This window comes from Dama dama, chromosome 33 (assembly GCF_033118175.1).
Source record: "Dama dama isolate Ldn47 chromosome 33, ASM3311817v1, whole genome shotgun sequence".
NCBI classification, from domain to species: domain Eukaryota; kingdom Metazoa; phylum Chordata; class Mammalia; order Artiodactyla; family Cervidae; genus Dama; species Dama dama.
Window position 1 is genome coordinate 25,091,648 of NC_083713.1, and position 25,713 is coordinate 25,117,360.

At 36.6% G+C, this 25,713-nt stretch overlaps 1 protein-coding gene across 3 annotated transcripts in view; it reads left to right on the plus strand.

The window, feature by feature from the left end:
- CHN1 (chimerin 1) overlaps positions 1-25,713 on the plus strand; it is a 199,608-nt gene that overhangs the window by 109,579 nt on the left and 64,316 nt on the right. The window contains exon 6 of one of the 3 annotated variants that reach the window (XM_061135169.1): positions 8,589-8,877. The exons of 1 other annotated variant lie outside the window; for it this stretch is intronic. In XM_061135169.1, coding sequence (XP_060991152.1) covers positions 8,589-8,877 — 289 coding nt within the window. Of the gene's footprint in view, positions 1-8,588; positions 8,878-10,902; positions 10,927-25,713 lie in introns of those variants that run through there. One more of the 3 variants, XM_061135170.1, reaches the window with a different exon arrangement.

The following is a 25,713-nucleotide window of genomic DNA, read 5'->3' on the forward strand; positions in this document are numbered from 1 at the left end:
ACAGTCTTAGCTACTGGACCACTAGGGAAGTCTGAAAGGTATCAATATTTTAAAATACCCAAGTTAACATCGTCATTCACTGACTTCTTTTTTAAAATGCATACATATATTTTTAAGTTTTATGTATTTATTTTTGGCTGTGCTGGATCTTCATTACCATGTGGGCTTTTTTTCTAGTTACAGAGAGAAAGGGCTGCTATCTAGTTGTGCTCTGGCTTCTCATTGCACAGCGACCGCTCTTGTTGCAGAGTCAAGCTCTAAGGCGTGTGGGCTTCGGTAATCGCGGCTCAGGGGCTCTTGAGCACAGACTTAGTAGTTGTGGCACGCAGAGTTCGTTGCTGTGCAGCGTGTGGGACCTTCTCAGATTATGGATCAAACTCGTGTCTCCTGCATTAGCAGGTGAATTCTTTACTGCCAAGCCACCAAGGAAGGCCCCATTCTAAGCACTGTTTTTGAAATGAAGGCATACCTTTATTATCAGGAATGTCTTCCTGGTGTCTTTAAAGAATGGCTTGTCTGGATAGAGTATCCTCATTGTATGGTTATCACATCTCTGTTTTTTGACATTTGTTGTTACTGTAGAGAAATCTGGAAACAGTCTTCCTCCTCCTCCCCCCTGCCCCCCACCCCCCGCCCCTATATGGACTGTTTCCTGCCTGGTGATCTGAACATTCTTTGTTTTTCAAATTTAGTATCTTAAACTAGGACATCTTTTAATGTTGATAGTACTTTAATAAACTTATCCGTCAGACAGTGTACTCTTTCTTCTTGAGATTTAGTTCTTTTCCTCCTGGAATATTTCCCAAATTATATTTCTGCGTAAGTTTTCTGTTCTGTTTGTTGCCATTTGAACCTCAGGGGTGTTTTTTAATGTTATATTTTCTTAATCTTCTTTATTTATTGTTGTTGTTGTTTAGTGGCTTAGTCCTGTCCAACTCTTTCATGGCCTCATGGATTGTAGCCCACCAGGCTCCTCTGTCCATGGGATTTCCCAGGCAGGAATATCGGAGTGGGTTTCCATTTCCTCTCCAGTGGATCTGCCTGACCCAGGGATTGAACCTGTGTCTCCTGCAATGAAGGAAGATTCTTTACTGTCTGAGCCACCTGGGAAGCCTTCTTTGTTTGTTATCTACCTCATAATTGATTTGCCGTTTAATTTTTCTTCTACTTTCAGTATGTTTTTTCAGGTCTTACCTCCATGCCACCATTTTGTTTTTAGTCTTGTTGATTCTATTCCCTACCATTTCTAGTTATTTATTAGTTTTATAGTAATAGTATTTTGATAATCAGTTTCTCTCAGCTGTATCATCTTTTTCATGTCACTATTTTAAAAGCTCAGCATTGAATTCTCTTACTAAATTTATATTCTTAGATTCCATGTAAAGCACTTATAACGAATCTGTTTCTTGTTGCTTTCTCTTTCAAGGTAAGGTCTTTGAGTTTAATTTGGATGCTGTGTTCTTTGCTTTTATTCTTTAAACAACAAAAAAAAATATTTTTGCCATATCATTGTGGCATGAGGGATCTTAGTTTCCTGACCAAGTATTGAATTTATGTCCCCTGTAGTGGAAGTGCAGAGTCCTAACCTCTGGACCACCAGAGAATTCCTTCTTTGTACAGATTTACTGTAAAGTAAATCATATAAAAATATATAAAACTTACATGTACAATATTAAAATAGATTACATTTAAATATATGTAAACTTATATAATAACTCCCAATCAAGTATTATATTTTAATAGTAGTCCAGAGGGTTCTTATGTTTCACTTTCTTATAATTATCTCTACCTTCCTCTCTGCCGTTAACCACTAGACTCACTTTATAATTATCTTTTTCATGCTTTTGTTTATAGTATTACCATCCATGTATACATTCTGATATAATGCAGTTGCATTTTGCCTGCTTTTGGACTTTATATAATGGAATCACACTGTATGTGCTGTTTCGTGACATGTTATTTTTTCCCAGCATATTTTCAAAACTCATCCAGATTGTTGCATGTATGTTTTCCTTGCTGTATAGTATTTTATTGTATTAGTCATGGTTCTCCTGACTGACTGAACCAATAGGATGTGTATGTATATGGAAAGAGACTTACCTCAAGTAACCAGCTCACATGATTGTGGAGGCTGGCAAGTCTAAGTCTGCAGAGTGGGCTCGCAGGCCTGAGACCCAGGAGAGCAGATGATGCAAAGTCCAATGACAGTCTTCTGGAGAATTCCCTCAGAAGGAAATTGCTTCAAGAAGGCCAGTCATTTTGTTCTATTTAGGTCTTCAGCTGCCTGAGTAAGACCCGCACAATTATGGAGAGTAATCTGCTTTACTCAGAGCTCACTGATGTAAGTGTGAATCTCATTTGAAAACACCCTTCCAGTTAACATAGAAAGTTAGCCACCACAGTATGTATACTGCAGGATTTTTTTTGTTGTATTGGGAATTTATTTAGTTTCAAAGTTTAGGCATTTTGAGCATTGCTCCTGCTGTTTGTTTGTGTATTTCTTTCCTAGAGCACATAATCATTCACATTGTATGGAGTATTACATAGGAAAAAATTGTTGTGTCATAAGTGTACATATATTCAAGTTTACTAGATCATTTTAAACCATTTTGTTAAAAAGTATGCCAGGTATTGGTTTTATTAGTTGCTCTATATCCTTGCCAGTGGCTGATATTGTCTGAATTACAAAAGCTCACCATTCTGAAGATTTAATTTGTATTTACTGGACCACTCTTTGAGCATCTTTTCATGTTTACTCTTTTGATGTGGGCCTATTTTTTTCCATTATGTAAACTTATATTGTTCAGTTGTGATAAATTTTCCTGAATTACCTTTTAGATTTCTTCCCCTTCTATTTTCTCTGTTCTCTTTACAGAGCTCCTGTTACCTAGATGTTGGACTTTCTGGATTGATTCTCTATCTTATTTTTTCTCTGTTTTTCATCTGCTTGTCATTTTGTTCTTCTTAAATATCTTCTCAACTTTATCTTTTATTTCTTCTTTCAATTTTTCATTTATGTTACATTTCCTTTTTCTGCTTATTTTTCTATGTATTATGTATTGTTCTTTTCTGTAGCATCCTAATACTTCTTGCTGAATCCTATTCAAGAATAGAAATATGAACTATCCTACTTTTGTTTCTTCTAGCATACTGATAATTTTAAAAATACTGTCATCTTTTGGTTTGTTTCAGCTTGTTTTGATTCCATTTGTTTGTCTTTATCCTTCATCAAAGAGATTTTCCTCAGGTATCAGGTGATAATCAGCTGACTGCTCATAATTTATTTGGCACTAAATAAATAGAACTAGACAGGAAAGAAAAGGGAGGACTTGAACAACACTATTCATCAGTTGGACCTAACAGACATGTACAGAACACAGAATACACATTCTTCTCAAGCACACAGAGAACATTCATCTATCACATGTTGGTCACCAAACAGGTCTTAAGGAATATAAGAAAACTGAATCATACCAAAAATCTTTTCCAGTCACAATGAAATGAAATTAGAAGTCAAGCAGTAGGAAAAATGGGAAATTAACAGATGTGTAGAAGTTAAACAGCACACTCTTGGGTCAAAGGAGAAATCACATAGGGTATTAGAAAATATCTTGAGGCAAATAAAAACTAAAAAGTTGACTAGTAGTTCTGAGAGCTTGAGAGAAGCTTCCAAATATAGAATGATGTCTCTATTTTATGTCTTTTCAGCTGAGCTGATAAGATTTCCCAGAGAAGAATCTTCCATTCTTTTTTTAACGAAAGATACTAGCCTTCTGAGAACCTGGTGGTAAAGAGAGATGAAGTCCCAATCTTCAGTATTTAGAGAGCTCACTTAGTTTACAGGATGATATCTCTGCCTTCCACTCTGTCAGGTGTTCCTCAGTTCAAAACCTCCTTGATTTACTATCCAGAGAACAGAGCTCAAGTCTTCCACCAGCGTGGGGAAGGGGACAAGATTGGGGAATGTGAGGGGATGTCTAACTGTTTCTTAAACAGATCTTCTGCAATAATTCTTCCTTATCAGTTCCACCTGCCAGAGCTGCCTGGTGCCACCTTTGAAGGTTTAGTTAGATACACTGGTCTGCTTCTTTCCTCAAGATGATTTATTTTGCCAAGGGTATATCATTGTTGAGTTCACATATCTTAATATTTTGTCCCATTTTGCCATCCAGAATTATACAGCAAGATAGGAAAAAGTAGTATCTTCACAAAAGTTTTAGATAGAGAAAATATTTTTAAATTTTGTATAGCTATGTTCTCTCTCCCTCAGCCTTTCCTAGTTAATTTAAATTCAGTTTTTTGTATTCAAGTGAATGTCTCCTCATATGCTTGTCTCTCTTTTAACCTTCTTCCAAGAGTATGTTTATGATTAGAAGAATTTATGAGATATTTGTATTTTACCACTAGCTTCTTTGATAAAAATACACAAATACATATTTATGGTAAATAAAATTGTTTTTGTATGTTGGTTTCTGGAAATAGTTCTAACATTTTATTGTTAACTTAGACAAATGTGTTGTATATGTTTTGTCTTCTGTTTGTTAACAGGAAACATCTGCTAGCTTAGAGCTTTCCTTTGAAGAGATACTTCCCAATACTTTGGGCTCAAATCACAACAAATTCTTGGTTTCAGAAAAAAGTAAAGTAAGACCCCAAAGGTCATTCTTTGTATCTATTTTCATCATTTTGTACCTCTAGACTGAGTTTTTTTTTTATGAGTGCAATTTACTTGCTAAAAAATAGAAAGGATGGTATTAAGGGTTCTGTTCACGTTTTAAAGTTAGTTCTTAGAATTATATATTTTGAAATTCATCTGAATGTAAATAGGCACAGCATTAAAACAGTTTTTTAAAACATGAAAACCAAAACCTAAAGTCACTGGATAAAAAGGCATTCTTTCTAGAAAGTCATAATTATGTATAGCAGTAGCAGTTCAAAACAGATTATTCTGGTCTTTCTTTTCTGTTAGCTGCAGTACCACTTTGGAGAAAACAAATTTTCATCTTGTTGAACTCTGTCTAGGTGAGAGTTGGACCTATACAGTTTTGAACATATTTTAAAAAAAATGAACAGCTATTTAAAAACAAGGGCAGAAGCAGAGGGTGAATAGAAGAAAAGATGAAAAGAATATTTTCCTATAAACATTAAGGGAAAATGGTTTAGCATTAACAGGTTTTACAAATTAATACTCTGCTTTCAAGAGTTCAGTGTGTATGTGTGTTAGTCTCTGGCATGTCTGACTCTTTGTGACCCCATGGATTGGGGCCTGCCAGGTCCCTCTGTCCATGAGATTCTCCAGGCAAGAATACTGGAGTGGGTTGCCATTCCCTTCTCCAGGGGATCTTCCCAACCCAGGGATCGAACCCAGGTCTCCTGCATTGCAGGCAGATTCTTTACTGTCTGGGCCACCGGAGTTATCGCTGGGTCCATTTAAAACATCCTGCTTTCAATACAAGTATATGTACTGACCTCTTTTCTTTGAAATCAGAAACCTAACTCCCAAGGCCTTGTGGGAGGACTCTTCCAGCTTCTCTTCTCCCCTCTTTGCACTCTGTAGTTCCACTCAGTTAACTACGTAGTATAAACCTGGGGCATCCTGAGTGAAAAAAAATCACAAAGAACTCCTGTTTGCTTTTCATTGGCTGTAAAGTCAACCAGTGCAGAGATATTCCTCCACAACCAGTTTTACTTCAGTGCATATTATTGAATATCCTTTGTGTTACTTTATTGTTTGATAATCATTCTGTTATTCTTTGCAGAAGTCTAAGCTAATGCAGGAGATAGGGGACTGCAGTTGAACCTACTACCTAATTTGACCCTTGAACAGTGTGGTGATTACGGATACCTACCCTCTGCACAGTGAAAATCCACATGTCACTTATAGTTGGTCCTCTCTTTCTGTGATATCCACTGTCAGATCTGCAGGTTCAACCAGCCTCAGACAGTGCAGTGCCATAGGATTTACTGTTGAAAAAACCCAAGTCATCAGTGCAGTTCAGACCTGTGTTATTCAAGGGTTAACTGTATGTAGCTTTATCTTAAGTATTCTCATGTAATCCTCACAGTCAAGTAATGTTACTATTGTTTAGCATAACATTATTCCTGTATCTTGGTGCAGAATCTGAAAAATGATTTTCCCAAAATCTCCTCACTAAGTGGCAGATCCAGGATATAAACTTAATTTGTCTGATGCCAAAGCCTGAAGTTTTTTGTTAAACAAAAAGGAACCAGGACTTGCAAACCCTGTCCAAACCCTCTTTCAAGACTGCAAAGGTCTTTTGTACTGGGGCATAAACAATAACTCAGATCTTATGTGGGTATATGTTAGATCTTGTTAAACAGTGAGTTTTTTGGTTTTCATAGTGTGAGGGGGATATTGGACTGACTTGATATCATGTATCACTGTATAGAAATGTAACTTTTCTGTATATGAGTAAGGTCATATATATTATTGTAATCATTTTTTTTAGAAAACCACCTAAAGATAAACTTTTATAAAAGTTTTTTTTATAAAAACTGTCTTTTTTATAAAAACTGTCTTTATAAAAAAGACAGCATTTCATCTTGTCTTTGTAGTGGAAATTGGGAATCATGTGCACAGTCTCTTAAAGTCCCTAAGTTGAGAACAAATTTACTTAGACTTTTTTGCCCAATAGCATAGAAGTAGCCAGGAAACCCCTCCTTGAATGGCTGGAAAGAGCTTCATTGTAAAGGGTCAAGAAGTCTGACCTTAGATTTCCACTCTGTGAATTAACCATCCCACCCCTGTGAGGCCAGTTCAGCCATCTTCCCTTCTGCCCTCTGCTCCCATACTTAGCAGATTTCAGAAGACAGTTGAGTGACAAACACCTGCCACCATTGCTTAGACAGACTTTAAGTGCCATACCCATTGTGAAACTGCTTATTTGTAAAATCTTAAGCCCCTGTGGAATAAAATGGTCTAATCCCTTACTGAAATGCCTTGAATGCAAGTGAAATATAAAAGAGCTTAATGTTAAACAGTACTGTGTTTATTGCTGTATGAACCTTACAGAAATTATAAAGTGGCTTTCTGTGTTTATTTTGCAGTAACAAATAATGAATATTAGTGAAGAGGAAATAATACAAGAAGTGTATTTAACTCAAAAAAGTGTATATGTAACTTTGGTATAGAAATTTTACCTTCCAACTTTTTAGACATACATCATAAGGAAACTTTACTTGGAAGAAATATCTCTTTAATGTTAGAGGAAAATGAGAATGGGAAGTAGAGTGGATCATTCACTTGAATATAAACTAAAATTTAATTGCTTTTAAAGAACCAAAAGCTAGATCAGTTTTATTTTAGAAGAAGGACCAGTATGTATAGAATATTGGGTTCTAGATTAAATAACTATTAAAGTCTAATTTGAATGACAGAATCAGAGATACCTCAGGCCATTATTAAAAAAAAAAAATTGGTTCCTTTTGTAGGGCACATTTAAAGTGAAATCTTAAGAAAATTCTCACTTCTGTCTTCCTGAAATGTAACCTATACCAGAATAGTATTGTTGCATAAGTTTGCAGTTCTATTTAAACACTTTAACAGCTATTAATTTAGTGTTTTAGTTCATCTCTGTTCTGTGTATTTTTAACAGTGAAATTAAATATATCCTTTCTGATTTGTTTGGTTTTAAATTAGGCTCACTCAGGGCTGTCTTCCAGAGACTGTGAGAGGGCCCTCGGTGCCTTTTGGCATCAGCTTTTGTTAAAAGTCAGTGCATGTTCTTGTCTTTGTCATCTTGGAAGGACATTAGGCTAGTTGTGCCAACTTGGATCCATTTCTGAGGTTTACCGCAGGAAGCAAAATACTGAAATTATCATAAACCATTCTTCTTCAGTTTTTAAAAAAATGCCACTGAAATATGACTCAGAAGTAAAAATAGAATTTCTCGAGTCCAGTAGTTTATGACTTATATGCCCTGTATATATTCCAAGCATCTCTTGCCCAGACTCAGCAAGCAGACAGAAGGATGACTGTGTTAAAGGGAAGAGCGTATCCTTAACCCATGGCCAGAAATAGCATAAGTGTGTTTCTGTGCCATCCTGCTCTACCTTGGGACTCAGGTTCTGGAATCAGCTCTTCTTCAAATGATTGCTGGCATCACACCTCGGTGAGCCCTCAGTGGAGCTTTCCCATTAAAAGACACGAATGCTGGGATCTGAAGTACATTGAATACTTTTATTAATCAACTTGGAAAGAACATGCTAATACAGAAATGTCATATGTAGTTGACTAGTTGATTATTGACTGTTCTAATAGGATATGAGGTTTATTTTCCCATTTTTCCTAGAGTCATAATGAAGTGGCTTAAAAAGATAAATAAGAACAAAGCTTACCTTCTAGGGTAGGCCTGCTTTGGTCTAGTTATCCCTCATTGTTGCAAATCCATTCTTTGTGTTCAAAAGTTTAACTTTCCATATTCCAGACGGTTCACAGAGATTAACCACAGTTTATTTAAACAAACAAAGAAGACACACACAAAGCAATAGTTTTAAATTTTTTTTTTTCAGAAGGAATTCACTTGCTTACTTTTCTTAAAAACATCTTTCCCATTTCATTGAGGCAGATTTGGAAGTCAAACCAGAAACTTCAGGCTCTACTACGATGGAAAGCACTTTGTTGGGGAGAAGCGCTTTGAGTCCATCCACGATCTGGTGACTGATGGATTGATTACTCTCTATATTGAAACCAAGGCAGCAGAATACATTGCCAAGATGACGATAAACCCAATTTATGAGCACATAGGATACACAACCTTAAACAGAGAGCCAGCATACCAAAAACATATGCCAGTCCTGAAAGAGACACTTGATGAGAAAGATTCTACAGGCCAGGATGGGGTGTCAGAGAAAAGGGTAAGCTACCATGAAACCACACTTTATCTTCTTCTGTTTGGGGTCCTTATAAGAAAACCATTATTGCCAGAAGAGATTGACTTCTCCATGGTGCTTTGGAAAGGGTGTGCCTTTTCCTTAATGTTGAGTTTCTGTGATGCTGAGTTTTGCATATATCTAATTCTTACTCAGTTAAAATATGTCAGGTATGTTTTTGTACTCCTGATTATTTCTTATTTTATCAGTTTTACAGTTTTAAAAATTTGTTGGAAAAATGGCCAACAAATTTTATAGTAAAAAAGTTTGAGTCTTAATCAGAAACATAACTTATACTAGCTATATTGCATAAAAAAATTAAGGGGGTTACATTATCTATCAGTTTGTTTTCTTTAAAAGTAATTTACTTTATAAGTAGTTCTCTTCTTTATAAAATTGATAGATAACATGTATTTTTAAATGCACATGGTTAAATTCAATTTTTCAATAACTGTTACATTATTTTGAGAATCAGTCTTGAGTAACAGGAGAATTTACCTCTTTATGGACTTAGAAAGTAAATCGGGAAGATATACTTTTCTATCATTATGAAAGACAGTTTAAGGTTTTCATTTGTCTTAATTGTAATATATTTAAGGTTAACATCAGAACCTTTAATTCCTTGGCATTAAAATAATTTTAACTTTGAAAATTGTCCCTGGTCTCCCTTTAATTCCCCAAGAAAAAGAATGAGAATTTCCTCATATTTAATATTGTGTGGGATTTAGTTGGGAAAGTTTTATGTTTTCTAATTGTAATTGTTTTAATGAATTCTTATATATTTGAGTATCTTAAGTTGCCATATTAAATCAATGTAGTATTATATAATGATTTGAGCTTGATTCTATCACCAAATAGATTTGTGTGTAAATTCTATCATTTTATCAGTTGCGTGAACTTCAGCAAGTTACTTAAATTCTCTGTGCTCTAATATTCTTTACTTGTAAAACTGTAATAATATTCAGCTTTGGAGGATTGACTGAGATAGTATGTATAAAATAATCAGACACTTTGTGTTGTGACACAAAGTAAGCGCTCAATGTGAGTTTGATGGGAATGTTACTATGACAGTCATATTACTTCAAGGCAGGATTCTAAAATATTGATTATCTTGGAGTATTTAGGTACAGAATGGAAATTTCAAATGTGCATTGTCCAACCTAAATCTTAATTTCTGGCAGATCTTAGAGTGGCATTTTGTGGCAACAGAGAAACCAATGTTTTAAATTATAGACTGTAGCAAATGGTTTTCATATACTTAAATTTGTTAGGAACTACAAATCTTTTTTGGAAGTAACTAGAATTTAGAATCCTAAGCGAATGCTGTATTTAATATTGTTCTTTGCACTCTAGTTCCCATTTTCTCATTTTTATTTTTCATTCATGGCATTTTTTTAGTAATGCTTGTATTTAAATATCTAGCACTGATATATGTTATGAAGATCTGTCTAGAATATTCTAAGTTAACATCTGTAAAATATTTTTTTAAATGTCTGTAAGTCTTTCAAATTGGGTCAGCCTAATGATAAACTTTGCTGATGTGTTCTGTATACATTTTTCTACATTAAGGGACTCAAGTTAAAGACACTACGTTATTTAACATTAACATAGGACTAGTCATTTAACTTCATAGGGCCTTGGTTGTCCCTCTTACACAGTAAAAATATTATTCACAGAGGCAAGAGACTGAGGTAGCTAGTGCCTGAAAGAAGTTTTTAGCTCTAAGAGCCATGGTGCCCTCTATATTTGGCAACATTACCTGTATCATTACCTGGATTTTTGTGCTGAAGGCCAGTGGCATGGAGTGAAATAGCTGGCCCTGGAAAGTGTTTCTCTTCAGCGAACCTTGATTAAGAATCATCTCTTAAAAACTATTCTTTGTTTTAAGCTGCATGCATCTTAAATCTAGTTGGCTTGAAATCTACTCACTCAAAACTAGATTTATTTTATTTACAGGTGTCATCCAACAGGGCAGGGATGATGACCTGTTCAACAGCTTGAAACATTGATTCCCTGTCACAGTGGATGACATTTGTAAGTAAAGACAATCATGTTTAAATGGTTTAAAATACCTACTGACACAAGTGCACTTTGATAAATATTTTACTGGGTCCTGAATAGCTAAATCCCCTCTTATCCATCACTCCTTTTTCTCAAAGGTGGAAAACGTTGGCTTTGCAGGAGCTAGTATGCTGTTGTGGAAAGGATATGAGCATTGGAATTAAGAGCTAGGTTCTACTACAGGCATTGATTTTATGTGTCACTGGGGCAAGCTTTTTCACCTCTCTTGAGACTGTTTCCCCCTTTAAATAAGAGGGCTCTGGACTAGATGACATCCATGGTCTGGTTTATTTAGTCTGTGATCCTTTTGGAGGTACAGGCTTTGTATGAGAACACAGCCCAAGAAAGAGCACTAAAGTGAAGTCTAGAAAGGTGAAATCTGTTTTCAGTGTATCTACTAATTGTATGGCCTTGAGACAAATCCCTAACCTGTCTGAACTTCATTTTTTCAATATATAAGACAAGAGTTTTTCTACAAAACAGTAGTTTACAGGATTTTAATAAATACTGCAAAAAGGGTTCTGTGCTCAAATAGATTTGATAAAAATTAAGTTTTTTAAAAAATAAACTTAATCATTTCTTTTCTGCACAGCTTTGCTAATCCCTAATGTGCACTGTGACTCTCAAGAGTTCTCCCAAACTTATCTGAATCACCTCACCCCTATTCAGAACATTTTGGGAGAATAATGTTTCATGAAACCCACTTTGGGAAGTTTTGAGCCAGATGATCTCTTAAGGTCTTTCTTTGTTCTAAAATTGAAGGATGAGAATTCTACATGTATTTTTTGCAGTGCAGGGGTTCAGTAGTTGTAGCACACAGGCTGGGTTGCTCTGTGGCATGTGAGATCTTCCTGGGCCAGGGATTGAACCAGTGTCCTTTGCATTGCAAGACAGATTCTTAACCACTAGACCAACAGGGAAGCCCTGGCAGGATGGCTTTATGGCCATAATATATATTTTTTTAAAGGTTGTTTTATTTATTTATTTTTAATTATTTATTATAATTGGAGGCTAATTACTTCACAATATTGTGGTGGTGGTTTTTGCCATACATTGACATGAGTCAGCCACGGGTATACATGTGCATGTGTCCCCACCGTCCCAAACCCCTCTCCCACCTCCCTCCCTATTCTAGCCCTCTGGGTTGTCCCAGTGCACGGGCTTTGAGTGCCCTGTTCCATGCATCGAAATTGGACTGGTCATCTGTTTCACATATGGTAGTATACATGTTTCAGTGCTATTCTCTCAAATCACCCCACCCTCGCACTCTCCCACAGAGAGCAGTTTCTTCTTCCAAGTAGTGAATGTAGTGCACATGCTTCAACAGGTATTGGACCTGTGGTTTTGTGATGATTCTATACTTACTAGTAATGTACCTTTACGTTCTCCAAAACCATGCTTTTGAAAATGTCTCCTGTAACTGTTAATAATACATGTTGTCAAATAAAATAGATAATTTGCATTTCAAAATACCATACTGTCAGTCAAAACTCTTGACTCTAGCCAGAACTACTTTCCTTTTGGATTTAGTCCTCTAAGCTCAAAACCTGTCTCATGTATAAGGATAGCCTGTGATGGCAAGAGGGGGCAAAATCAGCTTGTTGGTTTTATGGAAGTTCACCAAGTTAAATAACCTATGTGTGTCTGTCTGTATGTACATGTTTCCTTTCCCTGGAATTTTGGCATGAGTGCAATTCTTGGTATGTTTATATATATATATAAACATATATATAAAATATGGTATATATGGTATATATATGGTGTATATATATAATTTAAGGAGTTTCCTGTACATTTAAATTTTTTTTTCAAGGACTTCTTTGGGGTTCCCCAGACTGCATATGTATTACAGAGCTTTGTTGAAATGAAAGCCCTACCAAAAATGCTATAACTACTGGAATTCTTTGGTTAGCTTCATAAAGTGACAGAAGTCTTTATCCCCTGGGAAAGCAGAAGGAGCATGGACTGTCTGGTTTGCTGATTGTCTCAGTCTTCCACAAAGCCACTCTTCTCAGTGTTTTTACTTTGTTTAAAAATACATATAGCACCTTTTTTCTTTCTGTATCATCTCAATGTAAAAATCATAAGAAACCCAAACTTAAATTTAATCATTATAAAAGTAACAATGCCAGAGCACTGGGTAGCATGAAACAGTCTGAAGAAAACTGTTTGGTTACTGGAGTTTGTGTTTTCTCAGTCTCTGGGGCCTTTTTTTCTTTTTCCTTGTTCCTCCCCATGCTGTGCTCCTCTTGTTCTCCTTTACTCTGCTTTTTTCCTCATCCATCCCTCTTGCCCCTCGTCAGGGCTCCTATGTGGTTGGTTCAAGGTTAGGATCAGTTGTTCAGGGAGAACAGGCCCTTAGAGAACTGCCACGTGGGCCCAGGGTCACTTATTTGTATTAAAAAATCAATTGAGTAATTTATGAGGAAACTACAACTTCCATACAGAACGTCTCATAGTGGGTTTGTCCTCTTCTCAATGACCTTCTTAAGAAATCAAGTACAGTTTTTAAAACAAAGAGCCTGCGTGATCAGTGTGTGTGCTAAGTCACTCAGTTGTGTCCAACTCTTTGGGACCCTATGGACTGTAGCCCGCCAGTCTCCTCTGTCCATTGGATTCTCCAGGCAAAATACTGGAGTGGGTTGCCATTTCCTCCTGGGGAAAATGGCATTTCCTCCGTCTTCCCAACCCAGGGATCAAACCCAGGGATCTTACGTCTCTTGCCCGGGCAGGCAGATTCTTTACCACTAGTGTCACTTGGAAGCTGACATGGTCAGTGTATATATACAAGTCTGTGTGTTCTTAGCAAGCCCTTAACCTCCCTAGATCTCAGTCTGCTGCAGCCTTTAAAAAAAAAAAAGGTCTATGGATTCCATTGCACTGGTGGTTATGAGTATGAGATTTTGTAAAGTGACCTTCCTTGTACGTGACACGTTATTGCCCCCTAGGCTCAGAGTGATCTCCAACCAGATGCTGATTCGTGGGTCTCAGTACTATTCCCCTACCTTCACTAGAAACAGCATGTGTAGGATACTCTTCAAGATCTGTCTTTTCAGTGCTTCATTGGCCCTCAGAGTTCACAAGATAACATCAAAAGGCTCCTACTTGCTTCATCACAAAGTGGAGTCTCTTAATAAGACTGTCATTTTAGTTGTAGTATTTCTCAGGTCATGTGTTTTTAGGGACATATGGGCAACAAAGGAATTGTTGGTATGTAGTGGTGATTGCAAAAGAGTATAACTTGTTGAAGTTAAATTCTATCACTGTGGACTCTTCACTTTCTAATCTGTAATAAGGACTAATCTGTAACAATGACAGAGGGTTCTTACCTGCAGGGAGGAGGATCTTCTCTGCCCTGCTAGAGTCTTGAATCTGAGCCAGGAGCACTGAGCCAGCCCTCTTCTGATCACCATCGGTCTCCCTCGCCATTCCTCTCTGACCTGGGCTAGGCCCCGTGTCAGGTGTCAGTCACAATCACGTTGATGGGAAAGTAGGGCGACCCTGCTCTCAGAATTTTAGAACGTCTCTGTGCAGCAGGAAGGCCATTCCTCATTCCACAGATACACCATCTGAGTTCTAGAAAAATTGTCTTTGTGACATGAATTTGTGGAGGGTGGTGGATGGAGGCACATCTTTAGGGATATGCTCAGAGAAGCCACCATGGCAGAGGGCGTCTCCCCAACTCCCAGTACCAGTCATGTGTCAGGACAGGCTGGACCCCACCAGAAAATCTCACGCTTGAAATGATTGATGAAAACTCAAATGGGACCCAGGAAATTGTTTGTGTGAATCTCATCTGTCCTTCTGTGATATCACCCACAGAAAGGATTAGTAATTGAAAGCCATTAGGGAAAACCAGATGGAAAGAGGAAGATGAAAGATAAACATCAGTTCCTCAGCTCCAAAGAACCAGGCCAACGGAAGACCAAATTGTAATTTTCCAAGCCAGCTGCAGTTTTGGAAGATTTCTGTGTATGGGCCAATTAACTAAATAAAATAACTCTTAAATCGCTAGTTTGAGGGTTTGAAAAGGAAGCTACTAGAAATTCTTTCACAATTGCTATTTTAGAGCTTTTAGAATTTTGGTGAGGAAATAATCATTGGTGGCAAGATCCCCGTCCATTAGCTTCATGGAACAGAAATCAACTCTGCTGGCCTTAGGATGGTCACAGCATTTGGGGTCCCAAGCAAGTAGAGGCTATCATGTGATAATCTGGCCTTCCCACACTGCTGTCTAACTAACTTTGTGGGCCCATTCTAAGAGTCAGCTCACCAGTTTTAGTAAATACTTATATCAGACCTTATGTTCAATGATTTGGGTCTGTAATTTTCATCTTCTGCTTTTTGCTCCATATTTTCCCCTTCTATTTGAAGTCATCCTCTCTCCCCCTAATATTTAGACCTCTTGGAGACTGATAAGTCATAGCTATGGCTTGAGCCTTTTTGTGAGTTATGAAAACGTAATGTTTTTTATATGGCCTCCTAAGTTAGTCCTTAACTCTTCTTTGGTTTCCTTAAAGTTACCTTTGTTGCTCAGTCGCTTCCAACTCTACGACCCCATGGACTGACTGTATCACGCCAGGCTTGCCTGTCCTTCATAATCTCCTGGAGTTTGCTGAAACTCATGTCCATTGAATCAGTGATGCCATCCAACCATCTCACCCTCTATCATCCCCTTCTTCTCCAATCTTTCCCAGCATCAGGGTCATTTCCAGTGAGTCGGCTCTTTGCATCAGGTGGCTAAAGTATTGGAGCTTCAGCTTCAGCATCAGTCTTTCCAATAAATATTCGGGGTTGATTTCCTTTAGGATTGACTGGTTTGATCTCCATGCAGTCCATGGGACTCAGGAATCTTCTCCAGCACCACAGTTCAAAAGCATCAATTCTTCGGTACTCAGCCTTCTTTATGGTCCAGCTCCCACATCCGTACATGACTACTGGAAAATTATAGCTTTGACTAGACAGAACTTTGTTGGCAAAGTGATGTCTCTGCTTTTTAATATGCTGTCTAGGCTTGTCATAGCTTTTCTTCCAAGGAGCCAAGTGTCTTTTAATTTCATGGTGGCAGTTACATTTGCAGTGATTTTGGAGCCCTGTTTCCATTGTTTCCCCATCTACTTGCATGAAATAGGACTGGATGTCACGATCTTAGTTTTCTGAATGTTGAGTTTTAAACCAGCTTTTTGACTCTCCTCTTTCACTTTCATCAAGAGGCTCTTTAGTTCCTCTTCGCTTTCTGCCATTAGATTGGTGCCATCTGCATATCTGAGGTTTTGATATTTTTCCCGGCAGTCTTGATTCCAGCTTGAGATTTATCTAGCTATAACTTCAACAAGTTATCATAACTGGTCAGAAATGCTCAAACCTGAGTTTTACATTGCAGTTATTAAGATGCTTTCAATAGGAAATTACAGATGTCTCTAATGGCTGCTACTTGTACCCTTGTTTGTATGTCTCTTAAAATTTTTGTGCTTCTACATTATTTTCACTGTGGTTTGCTCAGTAACTTGAATGAATCAACCCTGTTATCTTCTATTTCCTTAGCTTCTAGAACCATCCAGTGAAAATCCACTAATGCTATAGATTTGCTGGTGACCTATTTTATATTATTTAATTTTATATCTCATACAACTTAAAGAGTTGTATGATGATTTCTAAGTTTCTGTACTTATTTACCAGCAATGTTTGATGAAAGGTCACCTTTGCTATAGAATTTCTCTCCAAAAGCAGAAGCTTTTATACAAGCTGCAGATTGTTTAGCACCTTCTTAAGAGATTTACAACTCCCTTCTTTTTGCCCACTCAACAGGAAGGGATCCCTAAGTGTGGATATATTGATAGTTTGCATCGTAACTTTAGAATGACTTTGGGCTGTTGTGCAAGTTTTCATAGTAAGGAAACAACTGATGCCCTAGCTCTTGAGAAAGTTCTCTTTTTCTGTAGAATGGGGAAAACTCTACAAATGAACCCATACCTCTTTATAGGCTCATTTCCCAAGAATTCTTGAAAAGTGAATTTTAATAAGTATCTTTTACATATTGTAAAATGTATTCAGTTACATGTACAGTTTGATGACATTTGACAAATGTATGCACTTGTGTAAGCACTACCCACAATCAAATATAGAACATTACATTGCTCCATAAAGTTCCCAAGTGTCCCTTTGTAGAAAATCCCACCCCTCACCTCCTGCCTAAGGCCACTACTGATTAGATTTCCATCAGGACAAGAAATTTGTTTAATGGTTGATATGACAGGTGACGTCCTATTTAATGTTTTAGTTTTCTACATTTATAGCACTTCTGACCTCTTTTTTTTTTTACTTTTTCTTTTTACTTTTTTTAAACTTGTCGTTTTATTATTTTTAAATACCTATCTGCCTTATCTCTGTTAGATTTAAAATTTTTCAGGTCATGTATTTTTAGGGAAATACGCACAATGAAAGAATTGTTGATATGTAATAGTGATTGCAAGATGCTGTAACTTGTTGAAGTTGAATCCTATCACTATGGACTCTTACTTTTTAATACCTAACAAGGAGTTTAATAATTTTGGGTGCATAGTGAAAGAGGGTTCTTAGATGCAGGGAGGAAGAATCTGCTGGTGGCTTGGACCTGAGCCAGAAGCACTGAGCCAGCCTTCCTTTAATCACTGGCTGTCCCCCTTGCCATTCCTCTCTGACCTGGGCTGGGGCCCATGACAGGTGTTAGTCATGGTCAAGTTGATGGGAAAAGGTGTCCCCTGTTCTCTGACTGTGAACTGTACCACATGGTATAAGGTATAATAATGAGAAAAACTACCATTTCTGCATCCTCCTCCCAGTCTACTCCAAGGAAAAAAAGGCATTCTTTGTGGCAGTGATGATTCCAGAATTCCCTATGGAACACTACTAAAGCATTTTTTCCAGCTTTGTAAAGACTGCCAAAGCACTTAGATTTTTCTCTCTACAGTCCTTGAAAGCATGCAGTTGTAACCTATTCAAGAGTCCTGTAGACCAGAGTTCTCTGCCCAGTCCCAGGTGAAGAATGACATTCTCTTGTGAAACAAGCTTGCATGGGAAGACTATATAGGTCACATAAAATACCTGGAGAAATGGTTATAACTTTTCTCCCATCTCCCTCAGAAAAGCCTGTTGGAATGGGAGTGAATGAGAAAAGTGAAAAACAGTAAGAATATAAAAATCCCACTATATCCTGCTATTGACAGGTTAACATAACCAATAATATTCTGCTGTTTGCCCTTCAACAGCAGCCATACTGAGTCTTTTATATGTGAGTGTGTTTGTATATATGAATGTGTGTGTGTGTGTGTGTGTGTGTGTGTGTGTGTGTGTGTGTGTGTGTGTGACAGAGAGAGAGAAAGAGAGGGCCAACGTGTATCATTTACAGTTACCAGTTCTAAATTAACAAAGCTTTTAAGAGGAAAGGATTCCATTAAATTCCATCTGCAGGATACACAAGAAGAACTTTTCTGGAACTGTTACTTAAACCAGAAATATATTGCAGTCTTGTGGACGGAACGTTCAAATTACCACTTATTTCAGTGTGAATAGTAAATTTCCTTTGTTTCCTTTTAGATAAAGCACCACCACCCCACCACCACCCCCGTCAGTGCCTTTGCCTAATTAATGATTATGACTGATGATTCCCTAATTAATGATTATGACTGATGCTTTAGTTTGGAAGCAGTGCCCATAGTTACTGCAGAGGGGCTTTTTTTTTTTTTTCAATTTTAGATTTGTATTTACTTTTCATTTTTTTTGCTACCCGATTTTTATTCTTTTTGTAGTTTTTAAATTGATTTTTATTGAAGTATAGTTGCTTTACACTGTCTTGTTAGTTTTGCTGTGCGGCACAGTGAATCAGTTATACGTGTACATGTATCCACTCTTTTTAGGGTTTCCTTCCCATTTAGGTCACCACAGAGCTGTCCAGTAGGCTCTCCTTAGTTATCAATTTTATTTATAGTAGTGTATATATACATCAGTCCTCATCTCCCAATTCATCCCACCTCGCCCCCCTCCCTGCACTTGGTAACCATAAGCTTGTTTTCTACATCTGCGACTCTGTTTTGCTTTGCAAATAAGTTCATCTGTACTATTTTTCTAGATTCCACATATAAGCAATATTATACGATTCTTGTTTTCTCTTTTATGACTTCCTGTTTTTTTAAATTCATAGTGATATTGGGCTGTAAACAAGGGGATTTCACTTTGGGTTTCATACAAGAATATTCTAAACTTTTAAGCTAAATTTTTTTCACTCTAGGACAGAATGCATAAATAGTAATGGATTCTTAACATTTGACTTAATGTTAACTCATAAAAGAAATTCTGTAGCCCTATAAGCTAATGTTTGGTCATAACTTTGAAGCAGTCCACAGCATCTAGTTCAAATGCCCTATTGATGCTATTCCCTTTCTCTCTTAATTCCTTATTTTTTGAGATTTGTTTTCCATAAAAATGATCCACCTTTACTAGTCAGATAGAAGCACTTCAGAAGGAGATTTGATTATCACATATTACCTTGTTTATTCAGCCCCTCCTACACACACTCCCAAAACTGTTTTTTTTTTTTTTTCCTAATTGAGCATCTCCTTGGAACAGGAGATCAGGATCTTCATCTTATGACTTTGATGATGTCACTTTAAGCATGTCATCAACTTCTCTGAGCTTCAGTCGTAAAATGAAGGACTCGACTTCAGAGATGACATTCAAGTCCCTCTAGGTATCACTCATAAATTTTTTTTGTTAAGCCTCAAGAGGTTTCTCAGACTTAAGATTCTGTACTTCTAAGAACTTATAATTTAAGAGGTAGAACAGACTAAGCATGCCGGTTTTTTAAAATTTATATTTATTTTGGTGTACAGTCGATGTACAATGTTGTGTTAGTTTCAGGTGTATAGCACAGTAGTTCAGTCATACCTGGAGTGGGTAGCCATTCCCTTCTCCAGGGGGTCTTCCCAATCCAAGGATCAAACCAGGTTTCCTGCATTGCAGGCAGATTCTTTACTGTCTGAGCTATCAGGGAAGCCCCACACATACATCTATTCTTCTTTGATTGTTTTCTCATATAACTTATTACATAGTATTCAGTAGAGTTCCCTGTGCTATATAGTAGGTTCTTATTGATTATTTTATATATAGTAGTGTGTATATGTTAATTCCAGTCTCCTAATTTATCCCTTTCTTGCTTCTTTGGTAACCATAAGTTTGTTTTCTAAGTCTGTACATCTGTTTCTGTTTTGTAAATCAGTTCATTTGTACCATTTTTTAGATTCCACATATAAGTGATATCATATGATATTTGTCTTTCTATGTTTGGCCTCACTTAAAATGATAATCTCTAGGTCCATCCTGCAAATGGTGTTATTTCATTCTTTTTATGGATAAGTAATATTCCATTGTATATATGTACCACATTTTCTTTATCCATTCACCTGTTGATGGACATTTAGGTTGCTTCTATGATTTGGCTGTTGTATACAGTGCTGTAAGAACACTGGGGTACATGTGTCTTTTCGAAGTATGGTTTTTTCTGGATATGCCCAGGAGTGGGATTGTTGGATCATATAGTAGTTCTATTTTTAGTTTGAGGAGCCTGTATACTGTTCCCCATAGTGGCTGTACCAGTTTACCTTCCCACCAACAGTGTAAAAAGGCTCCCTTTTCGTCACACCCTCTCCAGTATTTGTTTGTAGTTTTTTTTTTTTGATGATGATCATTCTGCCCTATGTGAGGTGATACTTTATTGTAGTTTTGATTTGTCTTTCTCTAATAATTTGTAATGTGGAGCATGTTTTCAGGTGCTTTTTCGCCATCTGTATGTCTCCTTTGGAGAAATACCTATTTAAATCTTCTGCCCATTTTTTCAAATTGGGTTGTTTTTTTTTTTATATTGAACTGCATGAGCTGTTTTACATTTTGAGATTAATCCCTTATTGGTTGCATTGTTTACAAATGTTTTTGCCAATTCTGTGAGTTGTCTTTTCATTTTGTTTATGGTTTCCTTTGCTGTGCCAAAGCTTTTAAAAAGTTTAAACATGCTGATTTAGGTATAGGCTTGACTCTGCTGTAAGTCTTTGAGCTGGTCAGATAATTTTTTTTTTTTGCCTCAGGAAATTGAAGGTCTCTTCTTGCTCCTCAGTATAGGTCTCTTAAAGTTATAAAACTAGGAACAGTAGTAACTATCATTTATTGAGCCTCTTTCTGTGAGAAAGTCAGCTAAATACTTTACCAAATTATCTCATTTAATCTTTATAGCAATCCTTTTGAGGGTAGGTATTATAATAACATAAGTATCTTTGGAGATGATAGGTTTATGGTGAGTTATCAAGGGATTGGATTAGGTGTGTTTTAATAGGGCATCCTTTATTTTAAAATTTGAAATCAAGAGGATACCAGACCCTTCCACCAGATGCCCCTTGATGTCATTGTGGAGACTACACATTGGACTATGTTAGTATTTAATCTAAGTAGATCACTGTATTTTGAATAATTGGGTTACTCAAAATAGAGAAGTTAAAACATCCTGGAACCTGTCCAAAGGAAGTTGTAGTTCAGATGGGCTCTTCGCCCACTGAGGCGTGTCACTGTTGAACTGCAACTCCTTATGTTCAGTTTTTAAAGTAAACTCTTATCAAATATTAAAAGAAGAAGATTCTGCCTTACAGAATAAGAAAGTTTATGTTCAAATTTTAAATGTAAAAAAAAACCTATCCTTCTTTATAATGTAGCTTAGTTCTCTAAAAGTTGATTGTGTCAAATGCTACCCTCCCTTCTTTAAGTACCACAGAAGTATACAAATCCAAATAGTCTTGTTCCTTTCATAGGAACAACAGCAACACAAATAAATAAGAAAGGATTTATACTTATGTGATGTAAATTATATGTAAATGTGCAAAGCTGTCACTTCAGCATGTGTATTTTAAATCACAGTGTACTTAACAGAATGAGATCTGGATAAATTTCTTTTAAGTTTGTATAACTGAACCATATTAAATGATTAACATAATATATCTATGTAGTAATGAAATGCAAGATTTATAATAAAGCATGCCACATTTATTGTATTTATGATTAGTCAGCACACTTTTACATTTTCAGTAGTTAACTTGAATTCAGGTTGACATTTAAAGGTTTTCATCATTTCAGTCTTCAGAGTGCTTATTAGCATTTCATTGTCAAGTTGGCGCTTACTTAGCTCTTTGAAACTGACAGACCTCTGAGTTGACAATCACCTCCTAAATAAACAAGATTTTGAAGGCAGTTGAAGTGTCTTTCAAATCAGTATTCCAGAGATTATATGTAAAACTTACTGTAGAGAGTTTATTATAATTTAGAGGCAAAAAGAAAAATAAACAAAAACTCTCTCAGCTTTTAAACTCAATTTGAGTTTATCATTCTTCTTGGTATCTCTTAGAAGCAGGGAAACCAGTAATAGTGAATAAAGATTTAATCAAAGATATTAATACTTTTGAGAAATGAAACAGAGAAGAAACTTTTTAAAAATAAATTTAATGTAAAATAAACTTATGGGAAAGTTCTAAAATATGTAGTCATGAATAGTTTTTTTTTATTATTAAAGTGCTAAGTCAGATCAGTGCTCTCACCAATGAAACTTAATATACAGTAGAGATACCTACAGAAATTTTGATTCAATAGAATCAACATGGGACCCAGATATCTATGAATATAATTGTCTTTCTATATATGTAATGTGTATGAGATCCTGTGTGTAGTAAAGATTATGGCTTATGGGTTAGGTCAGTGATTCTCAAACTTTTTGGACTTAGGATCCCTTTACACATAATATGAAGAAGAATTGGATTCTTATAAATGCTTCTACATTCAGTATATGGTGGTATGTTATTTTGGTTAAAGTATATGAAAAAATCTGACTTCATACAAATAAACATTTGGTAGAGGAGTGTCTTAAAAGCCTTTTCAGATAATTTGGATGTTTCTCTTTGGTACATCAAGACTGGATACGTGTAGTTTCTTAAAGATTACTTGCAATATGGAATCTGAAATGTTGTACATAAGCATTTCTTATTCTGGTACACTAAAATCCATTGGTCTGTCTGAAACTCTGAATGGCTCTTTCAACTTAACCACATGCATTGGTCATTTGGAAAATAATGGTTCACTGAATTATTTAGGACTTTCAAACATGAAACATTTCTGTATATAATACAAAAAATCACGTTTCCTAGTATCATCATTCATTTCATCAGAAAACTCATTAAGTAGTGGGAAGCCATCACATTGAGTATGGCAGACACAAAGTTTACAGAGTTCTTATTTTCATTGGCATGTTTGGATTTTATCACTGCCTGTCATGTTATTTTCCTTGAAGTGGCAGGCTCATTTGTTCATTTTCGAGAAAATTCCAAGTCTCAGTAATCAGCATTTATGTTAGTTCTTCCCAGTTAAAAAATACTATTCTGTGGAGAAAGCCACCAGCTCAGCTTGCAACTCAAAAAATACTTCTCCTAGAGAAAACCATCCCCACAAAGGTCCCAATTGCCTTTTACATCTTTTAGTATGATGCTGACTCTCTCTTTGGGATGGTTTTTCAAATGTAGGGGTATAAAACTCTAAACATAATCCAGAGTAGAAACAACAGAGGAGACAGAGTTAGGAAAAACTGTCTAAATATGTGACCCACAGTAACTAACTTAATGTGCTGGTGTTCAAAAAAACAGTATAACTGGTATGAAATAGTGCAGTAAATTCTATACTTAATATCTCAAAACCAATTTCTTTTGAAAAGGAAGACAACAGAGAAAAAGCTGTTCAAATGATGACTTGGTTTAATATTTCTAACACGAGAAAATGCAAGTAAAGCATCCACTTAAAAAAAATGCAGCTGATCCTGCAGGAAGAGATATTTTAGGCAAGTTATTTTTTTAACATCATACTTCTTTTTTTTTTTTTAACATCGTACTTCTTAATGTCTTCCTTATTAATTCATGCATTTGAAAATAGTTTCATCTTGGAATTTTCCAGCAAGTTATGAGTTTTGAGTTCATAGGAAGAAAAATAAACCTTAGGCTCATTAAAGGTAGATATTACCAAATTCCCTTTTCCTTCTAACATTTTCTTGGAACTCATCAGTACAGAGGAATTTTCAGTTCGGTTCAGTCACTCAGTCGTGTCTAACTCTTTGCGACCTCATGGACTTCAGCATGCCAGGCTTCCCTGTCCATCACCAACTCCTGGAGCTTACTCAAACTCATGTCCATAGAGTCAGTGATGCCATCCAACCATCTCATCCTCTGTTATCCCCTTCTCCTCCTGCCTTCAATCTTTCCCATTATCAAGGTCTTTTCCAATGAGTCAGTTCTTCACATCAGGTGGCCAAAGTATTGGAGTTTGAGCTTCAACATCAGTCCTTCCAATCAATGAATATTCAGGACTGATTTCCTTTAGGATGGACTGGTTAGATCTCCTTGCAGTCCATGGGACTCTCAAGAGTCTCCTCCAACACCACAGTTCAAAAGCATCAATTCTTCAGCGCTCAGCTTTCTTTATAGTCCAACTCTCACATCTATACATGACTACTGGAAAAACCACAGCTTTGACTAAGCGGACTTTTGTTGGTAATGTCTCTGCTTTTTAATATGCTGTCTAGGTTTGTCATAGCTTTTCTTCCAAGGAGCAAGTGTCTTTTTAATCTCATGGTTGCAATCACCATCTGCAGTGACTTTGGAGCCCAAAAAAATGGTCTCTCACTGTTTCCATTGTTTCCCCATCTATTTGCCATGAAGTGATGGGACCAGATGCCATGATCTTAGTTTTCTGAGTGTTGAGTTTTAAGCCAACTTTTTCACTCTCCTCTTTTACTCTCATCACGAGACTCTTTAGATCATCTTCACTTTCTGCCATAAGGGTGGTGTCATCTGCATATCTGAGGTTATTGATGTATCTCCCGGCAATCTTGATTCCAACTTGTGCTTTATCCAGTCCAGCATTTCTTGTGATGTACTCTGCATATAAGTTGAATAAGCAGGGTGACAATACACAGCCTTGACATACTCCTTTCCCGATTTGGAACCAGTCTGTTGTTCCATGTCCATGTCCAGCTCTAACTGTTGCTTCTTGATCTGCATACAGATTTCTCAGGAGGCAGGTCAGGTGGTCTGGTATTCCAATCTCTTGATGAATTTTCCACAGTTTGTTGTGATCCACACAGTCAAAGGCTTTGGCATAGTCAATAAAGCAGAAGTAGATGTTTTTCTGGAACTCTTTTGCTTTTTCAGTGATCCATCGTGTGCTGGCAATTTGATCTCTGGTTCCTCTGCCTTTTCTAAAACCAGCTTGAACCTCTGGAAGTTCACGGTTCATGTACTGTTGAGGTCTGGCTTGAAGAATTTTGAGCATTACTTTGCTAGCGTGTGAGATGAGTGCAACTGTGTGGTAGTTTGAACATTTTTGGCATTGTCTTTCTTTGGGATTGGAATGAAAAGTGACCTTTTCCAGTCCCGTGGCCACTACTGAGTTTTCCAAATTTGCTGGCATATTGAGTGCAGAAATGAGGGATTTTATTCATCCATATATTTTAATGGCACTTTACACTGTTCCTCCAATAATAGTTGTTTTGGTCCTGCATATTAATTTAAACCATGATTCAACCATCTTTGGAATTGAAAAATGGCAGTTCATGAATCTCAGACATCCTTTGTATTTCAGGTAGCACCTGTTCTCTTAACACAACAAACGTTTTCAGTCCAGTCTTATCCTGTAGTCAGCTGTGTTGCT